This window comes from Bos indicus, chromosome 1, assembly GCF_029378745.1.
Source record: "Bos indicus isolate NIAB-ARS_2022 breed Sahiwal x Tharparkar chromosome 1, NIAB-ARS_B.indTharparkar_mat_pri_1.0, whole genome shotgun sequence".
Taxonomy (NCBI): domain Eukaryota; kingdom Metazoa; phylum Chordata; class Mammalia; order Artiodactyla; family Bovidae; genus Bos; species Bos indicus.
In genome coordinates this window covers 132,572,123-132,593,937 of record NC_091760.1, presented here as the reverse complement: position 1 = coordinate 132,593,937, position 21,815 = coordinate 132,572,123, and the positions used below count along the sequence as shown (strand labels likewise).

General features: G+C 45.8%; 1 protein-coding gene across 1 annotated transcript in view; it reads left to right on the top strand.

Moving 5' to 3' along the window:
- The window catches only part of IL20RB (interleukin 20 receptor subunit beta), a 49,884-nt gene that overhangs the window by 14,490 nt on the left and 13,579 nt on the right, over positions 1-21,815 (top strand). Inside the window, exons 2-5 of the mRNA XM_019962038.2 lie at positions 12,087-12,213; positions 14,058-14,248; positions 18,262-18,386; positions 20,552-20,702. Coding sequence (XP_019817597.1) covers positions 12,087-12,213; positions 14,058-14,248; positions 18,262-18,386; positions 20,552-20,702 — 594 coding nt within the window. The remainder of the gene's footprint in view (positions 1-12,086; positions 12,214-14,057; positions 14,249-18,261; positions 18,387-20,551; positions 20,703-21,815) is intronic.

Genomic DNA, 21,815 nt, shown 5'->3' with positions numbered 1-21,815 from the left:
TTCCAAGACCAGATTTGCCTGTTACTTCAGATATCTCTTGACTTCCTGCTTTTGCATTCCAGTCCCCTATGATGAAAAGGACATCTTTTTTTCATGTTAGTTTTAGAAGGTCTTGTAGGTCATTATGGTACCGTTCTACTTCAGCTTCTTCGGCCTTAGTGGTTGGGGCATAGACTTACATTACTGTGATATTGAATGGTTTGCCTTGGAAATGAACTGAGATCATTCTGTCATTTTTGAGATTGCACCCAAGTACTGCATTTTGGACTCTTTTGTTGACTATGATGGCTACTCCATTTCTTCTAAGGGATTCTTGCCCCAGTAGTAGATATAACGGTCATCTGAATTAGATAGGAATCAGAGGGGAAAAAAATTCAGGCTGAGGCCAATTTCACTGAGCCAAGATTTGGTTCACGTATTTTGTTTTCATTCATTTTAAATTTCTGAGCACCCACTATGTCCCAGTTTCTGGATTAGGTGCTGATTAAAGATGAACAAAACAGAGTGTCCTGTCTTCAGGGAACATAAGAGCCTACTGGGAAATACGCTCAAGTCTAAGGATTTATCATTCATAGTTCTTAAAATTGAAATATAGTTGATTTATAATTTTGTGTTAATTACTCCTGTACAGCACAGTGATTCAGTTATACATATATATCTTTTCCATTATGGTTTATCGCAGTGTATTACATATAGTTCACTGTGCTATACCAGAGAAGGCGATGGCACCCCACTCCAGTACTCTTGCCTGGAAAATCCCATGGATGGAGGAGCCTGGTAGGCTGCAGTCCATGGGGTCGCTGAGGGTCGGACACGACTGAGCGACTTCACTTTCACTTTTCACTTTCATGCATTGGAGAAGGATATGGCAACCCACTCCAGTGTTCTTGCCTGGGGAATCCTAGGGACGGGGGAGCCTGGTGGGCTGCCGTCTATGGGGTCGCACAGAGTCGGACACGACTGAAGTGACTTAGCAGTAGCAGTGCTATACAGTAGGGCCTTGTTGCTTATCCATTCTATTTATAAAACCTTACATTGCTAACCCAGACTCCTACTCCACCCCTTTCCCCATCCCCTCCCCCTTGGCAACCACCATTCTGTTCTATGTCCATGATTCTGCTTCTGTTTCATAGACAGGTTCTTTACTGTCGTATTTTAGATTCCATATAAAAGTGATACCATATATCACTCATAGTTTTAACTATCTTTCAGGCCCCAGAAGTAAGGTCTAGGTCAGTGGTTCTCAATCTCAAATGCACATTGGAATCACCTGGAGTGCTTTTAAAAATACAAACACTTTCACTTTTCACTGGCATGCATTGGAGAAGGAAATGGCAACCCACTCCAGTGTTCTTGCCTGGAGAATCCCAGGGACGGGGGAGCCTGGTGGGCTGCCGTCTATAGGGTCGCACAGAGTCGGACACGACTGAAGCGACTTAGCAGCAGCAGCAGCAGCCAGGATTTCAAAGCCAGAAATCTGACTTAATTAATCTAGGGTGCTGCCTTGGCTCTGGGATTTTTAAAAACTTCCTGGGTCAGACTCCTTAGAGAAGGGTTTATTCCATAACTGGGAAGAGAAAATACAAGTTTGGAGCATCTTGTGGTAATGAAGGAAGTGCTCAAAGAAGGATGGGGGCCAAGCTGCCACAAGTATCCTGGATTGGAACCTGGGATGGAAAAGAGTATCAGTGGAAAATTTGGCAAAATCCAAGTAAAGTTTGGAGTTTAATTAAAAGTAACATATCAATGTTAGTTTCTTAGTTTTGACAAGTATATCATGACTATATTAGATGTTAGCATCAGGGGAAGCTGAGTGAAGGGTTTACAAGAACCCTGTACTTACTGTCTGTACTTTTTCCTATAAATCTAAAATTATTCTAAAAATTAAAAGTCTATTAATAAAAACAACATGAAAAAAGAGAAGGAGAGATGAAAGTAAGTCAAAAGCACACAAAATCCAAAATAGCTCCCAATAACCGAAGATGGAACAATTTGAGTAACATAATCAACATTGGTAGAATAAAGTAAATTTCTATGAGTCCACACTGATTATTACAAATCACAAATGGTAGAGCGGGAAGAACTCTTCCTTACAAAATTCCAATGAACACAACAAAACCACTGCGAGAACATCATAGCAATGATTGTTGCAAGTATCATCCACCAATAAATATAAAAATTAATGGATGAAAGTTTGAGGAGAAAGAATCACTGCTCAGTATCACAGTATTTCCCCTAAATTATTTATTAATTATAAGGGGGAAAATGGTAATTTTATAGTGAAGACACTGCCTTAACCAAGTGGTCAAGGGTAACTCCACCAGTCCTAAGATATATGAGTACATGGCAAAAATGTACAACCATAATCAAATTATGAAAAAATGTTAGACAAACCCAAACTGAGGAATATCGTACAAAACAACTGACCTGTTCCTGTCAAAAATGTCAAGGAAAGACTGAGGACAGACTGGGGAAGACTAAGTAGATATGACAACTAAATGTAGGACCTGGATTGGTTCCTGAAAAAAGGAAAAAGGAAGGAAGGAGGGGAGAAAGGAAGGAAGGAAGGAAGAGAGAAAGAGATTTACGGGAAAATTTGGTGAAATTCAGATAAAGACTGAGGCTTCATTATGGATATTGGGCCAATGTTAATATCTTCCTTGTCATATTTGTTTCCTGGTTGTGTACATGTGGAAAACTGACTGAAGGGTATATGGGAGCTCTCTGTACTATTTTGTAACTCTTCTGTTAAGTCTGAAATTATTTCAAAATAAAACTTAAAAGCCTCTTCCCCAGTGATTGTAATGGGCAGCCAAGATTGAGAAAGGTTAGTTTAACCTCTATATACCAGTGCTTCTCAAACTTTAATGTTTATGAATTACCTGGGATTTGGGGTGGTGTGTCTTGTTAAAATGCAGATTCTGGTTCAGTAGGGCATAGGTTGCAGGGTTTTGTGCTGCTGCTGATGCAGACCATACTTCAAGATCCTGAAACAATAGACCACTTTCCTGAGGCATGAACTGGTTTGCATACCTTTTGAAGCTGGGATGTGGGCACTAGTTACTAGGCAGCAAGTGATGCCAGCAACTTGTTTAGCAGCCATGTCCTGGCTCGGCCTTGCTCTTTTGTTCAGATCACATACAAGGGGATTCTCTTGAAATAATCTACTGTAATTGAGAGACATGTCATGTCAGTTTGCAGTACCAGTGTCCCCTAAAGTGCAAGCCCCTGTAGTGGTAGTCAAAATGATGGTCCCCCAGTGATATCCACATTCTTTTTCAAAAAACATTTATTTGACTGTGTGGCTTGTGGGTTCTTAATTCCCTGACCAGGGATTGAACCCCTACCCCTGCATTGGGAGCACAGAGTCTTAACCACTGGACCACCAGGGGAATTCAAGATGTCCATACTCTAATTCCTGGAAACCAGTGGATATGTTACCCTGTGGAAAAGGGGATTTTTTTCCCCCACATTAAGATGCGATTAATGTTATGGGATTTTGAGATTAGGAGATTATCCTGGATTATTGGATGGGCCCAATCTAATCATATGAGTCCTTCAAAGCTGAGAAGCTTTCCTGGATCCAGGGAGAGAGGGATGGGAGGACAGAAAAAGAGGCAGGGAAATATTTGAAACATGAAAGGGACTTAACCAGCCATTGTTGGCTTTGAAAATGGAGGAAAGAGGGGCCGTGCGCAAGAAGGTGGGGCCTTGTCCCAGCAAATGGAAATGGCAAGAAAACAGTCTTCCCTGGAGCCTGCTCTTCTGCCAACGCCTTGATTTTAGCTCAGTTAGACCTGATTCAGATTCCTGACCTATGGAACTGGACAATAATAAATCTATGTTGTTTTAAGATACTGCCTTTGTGGAAATATATTGCAGTGCAATAGAAAATGAACAGGCCACAAGAAAAAGGGATCAGCTTTGTGAATGCAGCTCTGTGCAAAAAATGTTGCTCAGCTAGTTTTGCCACACTGAGCACCAAAATCTTAATAGTCAGGTCACAGTCACCCAGCTCAAGTTTTTGTTGAAAACACCATCCAAGAGGCTCCACCCCATGGGCCTTCTTGAGATACTGAGTCAGACGGTTAAAAGAGAATAATTCTCTATAGTGACAAGAGTGTAACTATTCAGAGGAACCAAATGACCAGAAGATATTCCAACATCTCACTCCAGCTCCCGGGAGAATTCTCACCCAGTGTGGCTGAGCAAAAAACTTCCCCATTTTGTACCCTCCTCCCTATGGCTAATGTGTCTTTCCCATTCTCACTACAAGCTTACTCTCCCCTTCCCCCTTGACTGTATTCTTTTTTTTTTTTTTTTAAGTACTTTTTAAAAGTGTTTATTGAATTCGTTACAATGTTACTTTTGTCTTACATTTTGTATTTTTTGTCTGTGAGAGCTGTGGGATGTTAGCTCCCAGACCAAGGATGGAACCTGCACCCCTTGCCTTGGACAGTGAAGTCTTAACCACTGGACCACCAAGGGAAGTCCCTTAACTGTATTCTTTGTTTTTGTATTTGCTTATTTACATCAGGGAGAGTGTCTATTAACTGGTTTATTCAGGGACTTGACTTCAATACATATTACTCCTGGCTCTTCGATGACATTTCTTGTTAATGAGATTGCTGGGTGGATGACAAAGTTTTGTTTTTCTCCATTGAATTGCGTTCTAAGGACCACCGTGTGCCTTCTCAAACAACTGGAGGGGATTTTAAAACCTCTCATAGGTGAAAGGAGTCACTCTCGCTTAGAGTTGAGCTGAAACTAGAGTTCCCTATTTAGTGTCCTAGCATAAAACGGATCCTTCCTCATGTAGTACCACCTTAGTTGTGTGTGTGTGTGTGTGTTTAATTTAAAATTTTGGCTGCACGGCATGTGGGATCTTAGTGCCCAGACCAGGGACTGAACCTGTGCCCCCTGCCTTGGAAGGTAGATTCTTAACCACTGGACCATCAGGGAAGTCCTCTTCCATACTTTCTATGTGACCCAATTAAACATACCCTGGCATCAGTAGTTCACTGGCATTACTGATTTTCCATCTCATTCCCAATGTGTGTGTGTGCTACATAAACTACAGTGAAACAAAGATAGAATTTGGAATATACTCTACAAGTGGAATAAAGATATTGAAGATGTTGCTCATAGGGCTCAGAAAGAAGCAGTAATTTTCATTTTAATATAGGAATGAGACAGTATTTTGCCCATAATGGAGTTAGATTTGGAATTTCACAGCTAGGTGAAGACAGTTACACAAGTGCAAACTGTTGCATAGCATAATGAAAGAAAGTGAAGTTGCTCAGTCGTATTCGACTCTTTGCAACCCCATGGACTGTAGCTCATCAGGCTCCTCCGTCCATGGGATTCTCCAGGCAAGAATACTGGAATGGGTTGCCATTTCCTTCTCCAGGGGATCTTCCTGACCCAGGGATTGAACACAGATCTCCCGCATTGCGGGCAGACACTTTAACCTCTGAGCCACCAGGGAAGCTCTATAGCATAATGGAGTGACCTAAAAGTTGGGACATCTCTTGCTGTTGTCCTGCCTGTGTGCCCTTCATGAAGAAAGACATATCCAGAAATTCAACCTCAGAGTGTCTTCCTTAAAGCCTTGGTAAGTGCCCTAATCATTGGGACGGCTAATCATTAGGTCTCCCTCTGTAAACAGTCTCCCTTGCTGATTTAATTGACTGCACTCAATTATACAACTTTTTTCCTAGATGCATTTCATCCTGTTTGAGTTTATCCTATCATGGTCTTTTAAAATGTATCCTGTCATTCAGATAATCAGAATTAATGTTATTTTTTTAGGTGTGATGGCACTGTATTTTTTAACTGAAATTTTGTTGTAATTCTAGATTTTTATGCAGTTATAAGAAATAAGTGGGCTTTCCTGGTGGCTCAGATGGTGAAGAATCTGCCTGCAATGCAGGAGACCCTGGTTCAATCCTTGGGTCAGGAAGATCACCTGGAGTAGGAAATGGCAACCCAATCCAGTATTCTTGCCTGGAGAATCCCATGGACGGAGGAGCCTGGCAGGCTACAGGACATGGGGTCATAAAGAATTGGACATGACTGAGCAACTAACACTTTCACACTTTTCATAAGATATAACACAGAGGGACTTCCTTGGTGGTCCAGTGGCTGACTCCACCCCCACAATGCAGGGGGCCCTGGGTTTGATCCCTGGTCAGGGAACTTGATCTCACATGCCACAACTAAGAGTTTGCATGCCAAAACTTAAAAAAAAAAATCCTGCATGCTGCAACTAAAAAAGATCCCTCATACCTCATAAGACTTGGTATGCTACTGCTAAGTTGCTTCAGTCGTGTCCGACTCTGTGTGACCCCATAGACAGAAGCCCACCAGGCTCCCTCATCCCTGGGATTCTCCAGGCAAGAACACTGGAGTGGGGTGCCATTTCCTTCTCCAAAGACTTGGTGTAGCCAAATAAATTTAAAAAAAAAGGAAATAATACAGAAAACCCAGTTTCCCCAGTGGTATTTTGCAAAACAATAGTATAATACTACAACTAGAATATTGAAATCCTTGGTATTGACAAAATCCACACATCTTTTTCAGATTTCCCCAGCTTTACTTGCATTTGTTTGAGAATGTGTATGTGTGTGTGTGTGAAGGTTTGTATATTTATCACCACAGTCAAGATACTGAACATTTCCAATATCACAATGATATGTCTTGTTGCCTTTTTATAACCTCACCCATCTCTCACTACTGTGCCTTTCCCAACTCTTCCTAACTCCTGGCAACCATTAATCTCTCAAAGTCTAAAATTTTGTCATTTGAAAATGTTATAAAAATAGAAATATACAGTATGTAACTTTGGGGGTTTGGCTTCTTTCAGTTGGTGTCATTCACTGGAGATTCATCCAGATTGTTTCGTGTAGTTTGTTCCTTTTTCTTGGATATACCATATTTGTTTAACCATTCACCTGTGGGCATCTGGGCTGATTCCATCTTGTTTATGGACATTTGTTGTGCAAACTTAGTGTGATATAAATTTTCATTACCTTGGGATAAATGCCCAAGAGTGCACTTGCTGGGTTGTGTAGTAATTTACAAGTTCAGTTCTGCAAGAAACTGCTGAACGGCCTTCCAGTGTGGTGGTGCCACTTTGTTCCCACCCAGCGATGGATGAGGGACCCACTTTCTCTGCGTCCTCACCAGGGTTTGGTTTTGTCACTGTAAGAATTTTTAGTCATTCTGATAGCTGTGTGGCACTCTCTCATGGAAGTTTAAATTTGCATTTCCCTAATAGCTAATGATATTGAACATATTTTCATGTGCTTGTTTGCCATCTGTGTGTGCTTTTTTGGTGAAATGACTCTTCACATCTTTTACTCATTTTCTAATTGAATTGCTTGATTTTTTTACTGTTGGGTTTTGAGTATTCTTTATATATATGTTCTAGATAACAATCCTTTGTGAGATATATTGTTTGCAAATGTTTTCTCCTAGTCTGTATCTTGTCTTTTTATCCTCTTAACAGGGTCTTTGTGGTGCAAGAGATTTTAATTCTGGTGATGCCTGTTTATAAATGTTTCCTTTTATGGATCATGCCTTGAGTGTCAAGTGTGAGAAATCTTTGGCCCTGAAGATTTTCTCCTATGTTTTTTCCTAAAAGTTTTAGACTTTCACATTTTACATCAAGTCCACGGCCTACTTTGAGTTAATTTTTGCTAACATGTGAGATGTAGGTTGAGGTTTTTTGTTTGCCTGCAAATAGCCAATTGCTCTAATATTGTTTGTTGAAAAGGCTATCCTTCCTTCAGTGAATTGCTTTTGTACCTTTGCCAAAAATCAGCTGAGCATATTTGTGTGGGTCTATTTCTGGGATGTCTATATTGTTTCATCAATCTATGTGTCTATTGCTTTGTCAATACCACACAGTCTTAATTATTGTAAGTTTTAAAATTGGGTAGATTGAGTTCTCTTACCTTTTGCTTCTTCAAAATTGTTTTATTCTTGTTCCTTTGCCTTTTCTCATAAATTTTAGGAAAAGCTTACCTATCTCCACAAAAAAACCTTGCTGGGTTTTTGATAGGAACCCTGTTAAACGTATATATCAATTTGGGGAGAATTACCTTTTTAACTATGTTGAGTTGTCCAATCAATGAGCACAGTATACCTCTCCATCTATTTAGATTTTCTTTGAAATTTTTTCACTGGCATTGTGGTGTTTTCCCCATAGAAAGATATGTTTCATTAGATTCACACATGAGTTTTTCTTTTGGAGAGGGACAATGATTGCAAATAATATTTTAAGTTTCTGCATATAAGTGTCCATTGCTAGTATTTAGAGATACAACTAATTTTTTAACGTTTATCTTGTATCCCATGAACTTGCCAAACTCACTATTAGTTTTCAGAGGCTTTTTTGGTAGATTCTGTGGGATTTCCTACATAGCCTAACATGTCACCTGGAAATAGAGGGAGATTTATCACTTATTTTCCAAGCTGTAATGTCTTTCACTTCCTTTGTTTGCCTTATTACAGTTGCTAGAACTTCTAGTACAATGTCGAATAAAAGTGATAAGTGTGGGCATCCTTGCCTCATTCTTGATATAGGGAAAAGCATCCAGCCTTTTACCATTGAACAAGATGCTAGCTGTAGGTGGCTTTTGGCTATGCTGGATCTTCACTGATTTGCATGGGCTTTCTTTAGGTGCGGTGAGCAGGGGCTGCTCTTCATTGCAGTGCCTCTCACTGTGTGGCTTCTCTTGCTGTGGGCACAGGCTCTAGGTGCACAGGTTTCAGTAGTTGTGGCTGGCAGGCTCGAGAACTTGGGCTCAGTAGCTGTGCTGTACGGGCTTAGCTGTTCCACGGCATGTGGGATCTTCCCGGATCAAGGATCAAACCTGTGTCTCCTGCATTGGCAGGCAGATTTTTATCCACTGCGCCACCAGGAAAATCCAGCTGTAGGTTTTTTATAGATGGTCATTATCAAATTGAAATAATTCCTGTTGTTCATAATTCAAAGAAACGGTTTCTTTTTTTCTTTTTGTTTTGTTTTTAAATTATTAATGGGTGTTGAATTTTGTAAATGCTTTCTTGGTGTCAGTTGAAACAATTATGATTTTTCTTCTTGATCTTGTTGACGTGGTGGATTACATTAATTGATTTTCAAATACTGAAGCAGCCTTGCATACCTGGAATAAATCCCACTTGATCAGGGTATATAGTCTTATACAACACCAAATTTGGATTGTATTTGTCAAAGATTTTTGCATCTAAGTGCCTGAGACATATTGATCTGTAGTCTTTTGCTTTTAAAAATATATACATAATATTTGTCTGATTTTGGTATCAGGGTAATACTGACCCCATAAAGTAAGTTTTTTCCTCTTTGATTTCTGGAAGATATTGTATAAAATTGGTACTACTTTCTCTTTAACTATTTCATAGTTTGTGGTGTTGTTCAGTTGATAAGTAGTATCCGACTCTTTGTGACCACATGGATCACAGCATGCCAGGCTTCCCTGTCCTTCACCATCTCCCAGAGTTTGCTCAAACTCACGTCCATTGAGCTGATGATGCCATCCAACCATCTTATCTTCTGTTCCCCCTTTTCCTCATGCCCTCAATCTTTCCCAGCCTCAGACACTTTTCCAATGAGTCAGCTCCTCACATCAGGTGGCCAAAGTACTGGAGCTTCAACTTCAGCATCAGTCCTTCCAATGAATATTCAGGACTGATTTCCTGAATGGACTGGTTGGATCTCCTTGAAGTCCAAGGGATTTTCAAGAGTCTTCTCCAGCACCACAGTTCGAAACCATCAATTCTTCAGTGCTCAGTTTTCTTTATGGTCCAAGTCTCACATCTCACATTCGTATTCTCCAGTATCTGGGCCAGGAGATTTCATTTTTGAGAGTTCTTTATGTTTATAGTTTTAAAATCCTCACATATCTGACTAGGGAAATGTTTTGTCTACTTCACCAGAGGAAGCATGTCAGAAGGGACTACACCCTGCCCTCCTGTGCTATCTTATTGCAGCTGGCTCTTTGCCCTTTCTTCCCTTGGATGACGACAAGTATAAGGGTGGAGAGGGCAGGAAGCCTCCCTTGAGGGCACCCCAGGTGTTTCCTCACAGGCCAAGCCCTGGATGCTGAGAGTGAGATTGGGCTGCATCACCAGGGTCCTACATTAGTGCCCACAAGGGCACTAAGTGGGATGTTCCTGGCAGCCCCCATCCCCTCATGGTTACAGGACTTGATAACGAACAGCAGGTGCCAATTTGGAGACAGACACAAAGATGAAAAGTCCCAGGCGAGGGTCCCAGCCTTATACACACTGTGCTGTTGATGTTATCACTGCAACTGTAACAGCAAAAGGAGGCAGGTGTTGGGCATTAAAAGAGGAGTATGTAAAAGTCAGAGGGGGACACCACAGTAGGAGATCCGGACTGGGGCTGCGAAGTCCTTATTAGGGATCAGCTTCACAGATGATTCTGTGAAGAATCACAAGAATCACAAATCAGCTTTGATTCTGTGTGCAAGCTGTAGACCCACTGTGTGCACACTCTGGGCACACAGCTGCGTGAGCAGATGCTTGAGTCTCATCTGGCTCAGAGGCCTGCAGGCTGTCTGGGGTGGAGTCTCCAAACTGGCTTGGTGCCCTTCTGTACTGGACTCCTTCCATGGCAGACTTGAGTGCACTTCCCAAATAGCAGCTGTGCCCCGTTTGGCCATTTTGGGGACACAAAGGAATTGCTCTGATAGCTGAGGATGGCAGTAGCAAGAGGGGGTGGTGATGAGAAGCCGGCAGGAGCCGATATGGGTTTGCCATGTAGAGGTGGGGAGCTCAGGTTTACGCAACGTGTTTACGGTCACAAATTCAGTGGCAAAGTCCAAACAAAGTCCAGGCCTGCATCGCGGCCAGTGTGACACAATGGTTGTATATAATGTGCTTCAGTTTTCTCACTTGTACAACAGAGAAACTGATGGTCCTTACATCCCAGTATGGTCATGAGAATTAAATGAGAAAATCATGTGATAATCGAGCTCACGGCATAGATAGAGCTTGGTAAGTGCTCAGTAATATTGTTGTTCAGTCGCCCATTCATGTCTGATTCTTTGCGACCCCATGGACTGCAGCACGCCAGGCCTCCCTGTCCCTCACCATCTCCCGAAGTTTGCCCAAGTTCATGTCCATTGCATCAGTGATGCCATCCAGCCATCTCATCTTCTGATGCCCTCTTCTCCGTCTGCCTTGAATCTTTCCCAGCATCAGGGACTTTTCCAATGAGCTGACTGTTTGCATCAGGTGACCAAAAATACTAACCATTATTAATGTCAATAATGTTAGCTATTATTATTAATATTAACTGGGTTTTCCAGATGGCTCAGTGGTAAAGATTCAGCCTGCAATCCGGAGATGCAGGGCATGTGGGTTTGATCCTTGGGTCAGGAAGATCCCCATGGAGAAGGGCATGGCAACCCACTCCAGTATTCTTGCCTGGAAATTCTCATGGACAGAGGATCCTGGCAGGTTGTATTCCATAGGGTCACAAAGAGTCACAACTAAGCACCCATACACATACATATTAATATTAATGTTAATATGCTAATCACCAAAGGGAGAATTACAATGATGATAGCAATATTTAGCATGAACACAAATATGGTAAAATTAGAGTTTCTTCTAGTTCCAACCAGTCCATCCTAAAGGAGATCAGTCCTGAGTGTTCATTGGAAGGACTGATGTTGAAGCTGAAACTCCAGTACTTTGGCCACCTGATGCAAAGAGCTGACTCATTTGAAAAGACCCTGATGCTGGGAAAGATTGAGGGCAGGAGGAGAAGGGGACGACAGAGGATGAGATGGTTGGATGGCATCATTGACTCAATGGACATGAGTTCGGGTAAATTCTGGGAGTTGGTGATGGACAGGGAGGCCTGGCGTGCTGTGGTTCATGGGGTCACAAAGAGTCGGACATGACTGAGGGACTGAAATGACTGACTGACTAGTTCCTAAGCATGTCTGACTTTTCGTTAGAAACTAACCTGAAGCTGTGGCATTCCCTGAGGTGAACTCGCCTTGTCAGCTTGTCTGTCTCCTTGGTCCCAGATGGAGTGGCTGTTCTACCTGCCCCTCAGAACCTCTCTGTGCAATCAACCAACATGAAGCACGTCTTGACATGGAGCCCAGTGACTGTGCCTGAAGAAATAGTACACTATTCTGTCGAGTACCAGGGGTGAGCGTTTGTTGTTGTTGTTGCTGTTGTTTTGTTTTTCAGTTTCTCTCCTTTAGGCAGTAGTTGATTCCTAGAGGCACAGCCCTCATTCCAGAGCTCAAGAAGGCTTTGTGAGCCCAGAGAAAGATGATTTCCTATGATCTGCCTCCTCTGTCTTCATGGGCCCTAAGAGAATTGAAGCAACAAGGGAAATTGTCCCATGGATTTGGCAGTGAACTCTCTGGGAACACAAAAGTATATAAACACATTTTCGTGAAGTTTCTTTCCAACAGTGAGTCAGTTGTCTAAAGCTGAAGAAAATCTTAAGATGAAATGAGTTTGGCTCTGACTTGAGGAAGAGAAATTATTTGGAGACTCAGATATTTTAGGGGTCGGTGAGACCTCAGTTTTCCTGACAGTACGCCTGCCTCCTGGAGCCAAAACAAATTGTGACCCTATAGGTCAGCTGGTCCTTCTCCAGGTGTCCAGGCTCTCAGAGCTGTCAAGGAGTGACAGGGATGCAAAAGGTACTCAGTAAAGCTCACTAACAATTCATACAAACCAAGCAGCTACATGCATAGACATTCTCCTAGGCTCAGGGGTACAGACCACAAAGTTTCCAGGCAGAAGAAGATTACATTTAGAGGAGGAGACAGTAAAAACTTAAAGAAATAAGTACACTAGGTCTGCACTGTCCAATGTGGTAGCCACTAGACACGGACAGCTATTTATACTTAAATTAATCAAAATTAAATTCAAAAGTCTGTTTCCTAGTCATATGAACCACATTTCAAGTTCTTAACAGCCATCTGTGGCTACAGGCTACTGTATGCTATGCTATGCTAAGTCACTTCAGTCGTGTCTGACTCTGTGCGACCCCATGGACGGCAGCCCACCAGGCTCCCCCGTCCCTGGGGTTCTCCAGGCAAGAACACTGGAGCGGGTTGCCATTTCCTTCTCCAATACATGAAAGTGAAAAGTGAAAGTGAAGTCGTTCAGTCGTGTCCGACTCTTAGCAACCCCATGGACTGCAGCCTACCAGGCTCCTCCATCCATGGGATTTTCCAGGCAAGAGTACCGGAGTGGGGTGCCATTGTAAAACAACACAAATACAGAAGGTTTTCACCACCACAGGAAGTTCTATCAGGCAGCACTGCTGTGGGTAAGTTCAGATAGAAATCAGTTCTAGGAGGGAGCTAAAATCCATTGCACAGTGAGTTGGCTCTGTGGCAGCTTTTTATCTGATGGTTAGGGAAGGTCTGTCTGAGGATGTGATATTTAAGCCAATATCTGAAGGACAGGAGTGGGCAAGCAGTGTGAATGCAGGGCACTCACACTGAGGGCAGGGCACTGAGACACAGCAGCACGTTGCCAAGTTGGAGGAATTGTGAGGAGGACCGTGTGGAGGGAGTATCACCTTTAGGGGCGGAGCAAGAAGGCCAGAGATTCTTGTCAGCCGGGGAGAGTATGCATTCCATTCTAGGCTCTTTGGAAGTCACTAAGGAGAGAAATGCTCTGCTCTGCTGAGTGACAAATGGTCTGAAGACTGGCAGGAAGGGAAGTAGGAAAATCTGTCCAGAGACACAGCAAGGCAAGGGGTGACAGTCGCTGAGACTAGGGTGGTGACCGTGCAGATGGAGAGACCAGGACAGAGCGGGGTTGATGCCTGAGGCTCCCTGTCTTTGGAGAAGGAGTCAGAAAGAAGGGATGGTTGGTGACGGAGGAGAGGGGAGGAAAGGAATGTGGAGCAAATACTTGTTTTCCTGGCCCATAAAAAGTTAGCGGAGGAGGCGGTTACTTGAAACCATCATTGAGCCAGGGTGGAAGGGCCTGGTGTGACGCTGTCCCCTCCTCTCTTTGGCCAGGGAGTATGAGAGCCTGTACACGAGCCACATCTGGATCCCCAGCATCTGGTGCTCACCCACTCAAAGGCCTGAGTGTGACATCACAGAGGACATCACCGCCACTGTGTCGTACAGCCTCCGGGTCAGGGCCACCCTGGGCTCGCTGACCTCGACCTGGAGCACTCTGAAGCACCGCTTTAACCAGAACTCAAGTAAGGCCCTTCTCTCCTTACTCCCCTGACCCCAGCAGCCTCCCCTGCAGCAGCTGTGCTCACTGAGACTGTTGGGATTCTCTTCAGCATCAAATGAGTCTTATAAAGTCAGAATGCTGCAAACATAGACAACCCTAACTGGTCTGTTGAAAACATTGCCAGCTGCTTCCTCTCTCTCATTTTGAAATGAGACTTTGGAAGTTATTCCTGACTGTCTCTGGAAGGAAAGGTGCTCTGGAAGTGGGTAGAAGCGCTAGGACGGCCTTTCCCTACCATGATCACACATCATTAACTCTTAACACTGCCTCCCATCTGAGGCTTACTGGCCCCATCTTTGTTGCCTGTGTAAGCATCTTCTTTGGCAATAGGGTCTATACATGATCACAGTGACCAAAAACAGCCCTTTGGAAATAAATAACTTTTCTATAGCAATGGAACCTGGCAAACGTACTGAGAAAGAAGTAAGGGAAGAATCTGGATTGGTGACCAAACTGGCAGAGTGCAAACAATACCCAGTGTGTAGCAGGGTGTGAGGAGAAAGAGCAGGAGCAGGGTCTGGATGGCTGGGGGTGAGGAAGCAGCTGGTCACACGGTGAAGGGCTTCGACATGAAGTCTCATCAGATCAGTAGAGGAGCGTCATGGAAGAAGAGGGGATCTGGTCCAGGTCTGCCTACAGAACAGTCGCACTGGCTGTGGTGTGGAAAGTGAGCTGGAGTAGGAGAGACCTGCAGGCCATGGGAAGAGTGAAGAGAGGGCTGTAACATTCCAGCTGAACCAGGGTGGATCGTGATCCTAGAGGAGGGGGAGGCATGGGAAGGAGAGGACAAATTCTAGAGACATGGTTGAGTTAGAAGGGACAGAGCTCGGTGACCAGTTCCCGTGAGACAGAGGTGGGGGAGATGGTGATGGCACCCAGCTTCCAGATGGGGTTAGGAGGAGTGCCATCCAAGGAAGAGGACCCAGGAGGGGCGGCTGGTCTGAGGAATAAGAGATGCTGCTGGCTTTGGGCTCTTTGAGGTTGAGATTCCTATCAGACATCCCATGGATGTCTGATTGGCAGTTGGGAATCAGGCCCTGGGACTCAGACAGGTCACAGACACACAAAATGAAATTAATAGCTAACGGCTTGAGAGCAGGTGAGGGTGTCCAGGGACAAGATATGAGGACAAATAGAACCAGGCTAGGATTCTGGGAAACCTAGGGTTTGAAGAGAATGGAGGACAGGGAGAGAGTCAGAGAAGGGAGAACAGACGGCTGCTGCTGCACCTGAGGGAGTCCCCCAAATAGGTCCTCTTGAAAGTGGTCTCATGGAGCAGGAGGAGCGGGGATGTTGGGCAGGCTGCCAACTGGGGGATTGAGTGGAGGTACAAAGACAGCTGTGGGTGATGATGTGACCCCCTGGGACACACAGGAAAGGCAAATGAAAGGTCTTTGGGGACCTGTATTCTCTGGGTGACAGGTGACCCTCTGCTGGGAGTGAGGACAGGGGGAGGTCGGGGCAGCCTCTAAATTAATGGAGTGAGTCAGAGCTTCCTGAGGAGCGTGGGAGTTGGGAGAAACCAGGAGGGTTAGAAGGTGAGGGAGCCCCTGCTGGAGGAGGTGAAGATAGAGCTGAGAGAGAACTTGGTCCTCCAGAGTCAGACAGATGGGATTCAAATCCCGGCTCAGCCACTTGAGTGAGAGGGGCAACGGCTTGCCTTGGTGGGTGGTTGGGGGTGAGATGAAAAGTGTAAATGCTCAGGGCAGTGCTGCCTTGTAATAGCACTCAGCTATTTGTATTATTATTATTACCCTAGGGATATGCCCAGAGTTGAGAGCCAGCAAGCAGAGGAAGAAGGGAAGAGCTAGGGGGTGGGAGTGGGACCATTGGAATGGATGTGTGTGTATGTTAGTCGCTCAGTCGTGTCCAACTGTTTGCCACCCCATGAACTGTAGCCCACCAGGCTTCTCTGTCCATGGAATTCTCCAGGCAAGAATACTGGAGTGAATTGCCATTCCCTTCTCCAGAGGATCTTCCTGACTCAGGAATCGAACCCTGGTCTCCTGCATCACAGGCAGATTCTTTACTGTTAGAGCTACAGGGAAGTCCTTTTGGAATGGATACCAGTAGGAATTTTGGTGCAGGATGTGGGCTCCTCTGCCTGCCCTCTCTCCCATGGTAGGACATGGTGGAAGCAGTGGGATCCCAGTGCCAGGCCCTGGGGTAGCCGGAGGGGCACCGGAGGCTGCTGTAGCTCTGCCTCCACCCACAGTGCCTGGGCAGCACCAGCACCACCTCCCTCTGGCTCCTGGAAGCACAGGGTTCCAGCCAAGATCATTGCTGGAGGCTGGCAGCTGTTGTTGGAAAGGCAGGCATGGGGCATTTGGAGATAAGGAAGTGTCTACACAGCTCTGAGGGTGGGTGTGTGCAGTAGCAACTTGTGCTTGAAAAGGCAAGTATAAACAGGAAAAGGGCTCGCTGCTGAGGAGCTGAGGAAAGGTGTCTCCATACCTGCCCCAGAAGCAGAGGATGAGGGTCCTCATGCAGGTGGACCCAGCTGCAGAGCTGGGAGGAAACTGAGACTCCTCAGGGCATGACGTCTGCTTTTTGGCCTTTGTAAAACCCCACCCCAGCTTCTCCTCATACATGAAAAATCTGGTTTTAAGGCTGTCTTGGAAAGGATCCCCAGTTCTTAAAGGGAAGCCTGTTGAGAGCAGAGGTTCTTAACCTCAATGCAAATTCAAGTCACAGGAGAGCTTGAGAACCCCTGATCTCCGGGACCCATCCCTAGAGTCTGATTTAAGTGATCTAAGTGCATCCTGTTCCTTGGGAGTTAAAAATCACCCCACACAACAGAGTCTAGAAACGTGGAAAGACATGAGCTTAAAGTCTGGCCATTCACTGGGTGACTCTGGGAATGTCATGTAACCTCTCTGAGGCTCTGCTATGTCATCTGTAAGTAGGAGTAATATTTACTTTCTGAAGCTTGCTGGTTGGATTAAATGAGATGAGTATGTAGAGTACATAGGAGAGAAGTTCCTGCCCCAACGTTGTCAGAAAATCATCTGAACGGAAATGACATGTGGTCATTTTGTCTAATTCTATTCTCTACATAGATGGAGATCAGGGGATCCAATTCTAATCATGTTTAACTTAAAAGTGGAGGAGTCAAACATCTCCTTTCTTACTGGAGGTGTTTCAGAGGCAATTCTAGTGGTGCTGTGTGCTCATATGAAACCTCTAATCTGGGTATGTTTTGCACAGTTGGCCCCTGACTTCCCAAGTCCTCCTGTCCTCTTTCCAAGCAGCTCTTTAGATGCCAGGAAATACTTTGTTCTCTGAAAACTCCCTGCAGGAACTGCCTTTCTGTTGAGTGTCCACTGACCCCGGTGCAGGAGGATTTAGCCAGAACACACTCCCAAGCCACAGCCCACAATTAGGGTGGCCCTTCCGGTCTTGCAGTGTCTGGATCTGAGAGGAAGGTCTGGATCCATCATCAGTAGGCAGGGACTGAAGACTGTCTGTGTGGGCTCTTTGGTTCCTGGTCTACTAAGTGGAAAGTATCCATGGGGCCTGCGGGGTCTCTCTGTTTTGGATCCAATAACATGAAAGATGGTGTTTGTGCTTAGGCTGTAATTACTAGAGCTGATTCTTGGAATTTGTAAAACCCTCTGACTTTCCATAACGCTATGAGATGAAGACTCCTTGGACTGGGACTAGAAAGGCCAACCCATCCACAAGCTGCTGATCTGCTGATGTTTGAAAGTTAGCAGCAGACGGTATATGTCACTGATCTATGTGAATTGTACTACATGGCTGTTGTTTGTTTTTTTCATTTGCGCGTCATTCACAAAGAGTTTGCTGAGCACCTGCTGAGTACAGTCTTGCTTCTGCATGCCATGAAGCCGCATCAAAACTCCTCCCCTCCCATGAGCCTGGCGTGTTTCCACTGATGGTTTGGTCATGGTCTCCCTGGACAGAAATCAGTCCTGTCTGGGACTGGCTTTGACTCTCCCCTTGTCTTGCCAACAGCCATCCTCACCCCGCCTGGGATGGAGATTACCATGGACGGCTTCCACCTGCTTATTAAGCTGGAAGATCTGGGGCCCCATTTTGAGTTCTTCGTGTCCTACTGGAGAAGGGAGCCCGGTGCCAAGGTGAGACTTGCAGCCTGGGCCTTCGAGTTAGACTTTGGAGAAGCTCTGAGAGCTGGATGAGGAAGGCTGGCCCCTGCAGTGCCTGCTGTCTGGGGTGGCCGGAGGATGAGAAGGCCTGGGTGAAATGAGGGAACACAGGAATCGGTGTAGGCTGACAATGCTGGCAGCATCAAACTCAAAGGACTGCCTTCGTCCCACCCAGACTTTAGCTGGGAGCCGTCTTAGGACATATTCGCTGAAGTAGAGGGGCCACCTCCTGGCTTTAAACTCTGTCATAGTTGGATCCACAATACCTGTGCAATGCATTTCTTCTCTCCCATCAGCATGTCTTCTCAGCCATTCTTCCTGCTGTTTAGGGGCAGCAGACAGGACTGTTGCAGATCAATTGGATGATTTCATAAGTATACGAGGCTGGTGCCAGCTTCTTGAGGGTGTGCATCTGGGCTGGGTGCAGAATTCGGGGCAGAGAGCCAGAAGCTAGCTAATAAACAACCCTAATTGTGAGCCAATGGGCCACCGGGAATGCCTAGATGGGGCACGGCCCCTCCCTGTGGGGTGGGTGCTGCAGGCCAGGCTGGGTGGGAGGTCAGCTCTCTCAGAGGGAGTGCCTGAGCTGCAGCAGCAGAAGGCATGAAGTGTGGGTGCACCTGTGGAGCCCTGTCCAAGCTGAAACAGTGATAAAACCCACTCGAATCAGCGCAGGGAAAAGTAGGCTCTGTCACAAGGATTGCTGTTGTTTAGTCACTCAGTTGTGTCTGATTCTTTGCGCCCCATGGAATATAGCCCATCAGGTCAGGTTCCTCTGTCCATGAGATTTCCCAGGCAAGAACACTGGAGTGGGTTGTCATTTCCTTCTCCAGGGGATCTTTCTGACCCAGGGATTGAACTTGCATTTCCTGCATTGGCAGGAGGATTCTTTACCACTGAGTCACCTGAGAAGCCCTGCCACAAGGATTAACACGGTGCTGTTGGGGGCTCTCACAGAATCTGTGACTGGAGCAGGCCCAGAGCCAGGCTGCTGCACAGCCTCGCTCACCCAGAGGCCCCCGTCCACCTGGGGAGCCCTTGCTTCCCCCTGGGGGTCCTCTCTATGTGCTCTGTCCGTGGCCCTCACCCCAGCTTGCCCTGACCCCTCATCACTCCTTCCCGTGAGTGCCTTTGGTTGTGACTGACTCCTCTCACCATGTCCTCTCCCCTTGGTCCCTGCTTCTGGCTGGGTATTCAGTTCCTCAATACCAGTTCCCAGGACAAGAAATCTGACTGGTCCTGCTGATTTTATCAGGCCAAGCCTAGGGGTTGCCAGATGTTGGCTGGCCTTTGATAGACCCTTCTCTGGCCAAGGGTACCCCTGAGCTAATGCCAGGACATGTGCCCCACCACATGCCCCTGGAAGGGGAGTAGCCACGGTTCCTAGCATTTACTCCTGCTGGGTCAGGGCCCAGTAGTAGGGCCTGGCACTGTGAGCCAGGCGGATGCAGTCATGTGGGAGCAGATTGGGGCCTGGGCTGCAGGGAATGGGCAGGTCCCTCAGGTTCTTTGGGAGAGGAGCACCTGCCCTGAGTCACCTGGGCTTGGCCCAGACAAGCCTCTGCAGGTCTCAGGGGTGGCAGAGGTGGAGGGCTGTGCAGATGGACGGACAGACAGTGGATGGGTGCATGCATGAGGAGGCACTGCCCACTGGCTGAAGTGCTCCTCTTCACTGACCCTCTGGGAGTCATGGCCGGGCCAAGCACCCAGTCAGCTTTCTGTCGAAGTATGAGCCTATCAGAGAGGCCGCCCCGAGCCACTCTGCTGGTGCCTCCTTGTCACTCTCTACCTGCTGGTCCTGCTCCATGATTCCTCATAACCCTCATCACCACCTGATGTGTGTTATCAATGGTCTGGCTTCCTCATATATGACATAAGCTCTGCGAGGGCAGGAACTTTTTGTTCTCTTCGGTGCTGGGTGCCCCTGTTTTGTTCAGTGCCTGAGACTGTGCATGGCACACAATATGTGCTAAATAAATGAGTAATTTTTAAAAAATGAGTGAATGAATAAATGAAAGAATGAGAGGAACATTATGTAAGCATGCTGGAAAGGAAGTATTGATAGCTTTCCTTCCCTCCTCCTCTCCCTTTCCTGGCCTGCTTGGCTCAGGGTGTGACTGTTCTCTGGTTTCCTAAAGGAACACATCAAAGTGGTGAGGCCGGGGGTCCTTCCCGTGTACCTGGAGACGGTGGAGCCCGGGGCAGCATACTGTGTGAAGGCCCGGACGTTTGTGAAGGCCATCGGGCGGCACAGTGCCTTCAGCCCGACAGAATGTGTCAAGGTGCAAGGTAAGGCAGCCTGCCTGCCCCTCCTGGGGCTGCACGGCGCCTGCTACTTCCTCTGGCTCTGAGTCTCCCCTTGGTTTCCCTGACCTGCTCCCCCAGGCTGCATGGGTTCTGGTGGTGAAACTGTGCTGTGTCCTAATCCCCACCCCAATCCTGAGGTGAAAGTCCACCCTCGGGCTGGGTGGGGGTCCCTTGGCAGCTGTCTGGCACGCTTTCTCCCTGAAAGCTTCCGAGGCCTGAGGACAGACTTTGCAAAGCTGGTTGACCAGGTGGCCGCTGCCTGCGAATCAGGGGCCAGGGCAGGTGAGGCGGCTGGGGCCCCTGAAGGTCAGACCTTGTGAGGGGGTGCCCACTGTGTAGCACAGCTCTCAGCTGGGAGGGGCCTGATGGAAAGTCTGTAGAATCCTCTTCTTTAATTTTTTTCCCTTAAATTTTTTATGGTCTACAAACCTACAATGAAAATGAACAAAATGAAACCCCATATCCCATGATTCTGCCATACAGACACTGCTAGTGACATTTGTGTATAGCTTTTTAGTTTTTAAAATATAACTTTGAATATTTGGTACATATATATTTCAAAAAATATGATAAGAATTTGGAATTGGCTTCCTCCTCCTCTTCCTCATCCATGTCATTCCTATCCACTCCCCCATAGGGGTTAGCTCTTTGTATATCTTTCTGAAAACTTCCCAATGCATTTACAAGTAAATGGAAATAAATTATTATATATGTTTCTTCTTTTTAGCACAAATGGTAGCATACTCTGTGCACTGTTCTGGATCTTTTTATAGATCTTCTGGGTCTATAAAGTCTTTTTCACTTTATACATATTATAGATTTTTTCATATCTAAAAAAGAATTTCTTTAACCTTCTTTTACTAGCTACCTAGTTTTCCATTGTGTGTTGTATACCTATAACTAATTTAACTACCCCTCTATTGAGGGGTGGGCTTCCCTGGTGGCTCAGCAGCAAAGAATCTGCCTGTAAGGCAGAAGACACAGGAGACGGGGATTTGATCCCTGGGTTGGGAAGATCCCCTGGAGGAGGGCGTGGCAACCCACTCCAGGATTCTTGCCTGGAGAATCCCATGGACAGAGGAGCCTGTCAGACTA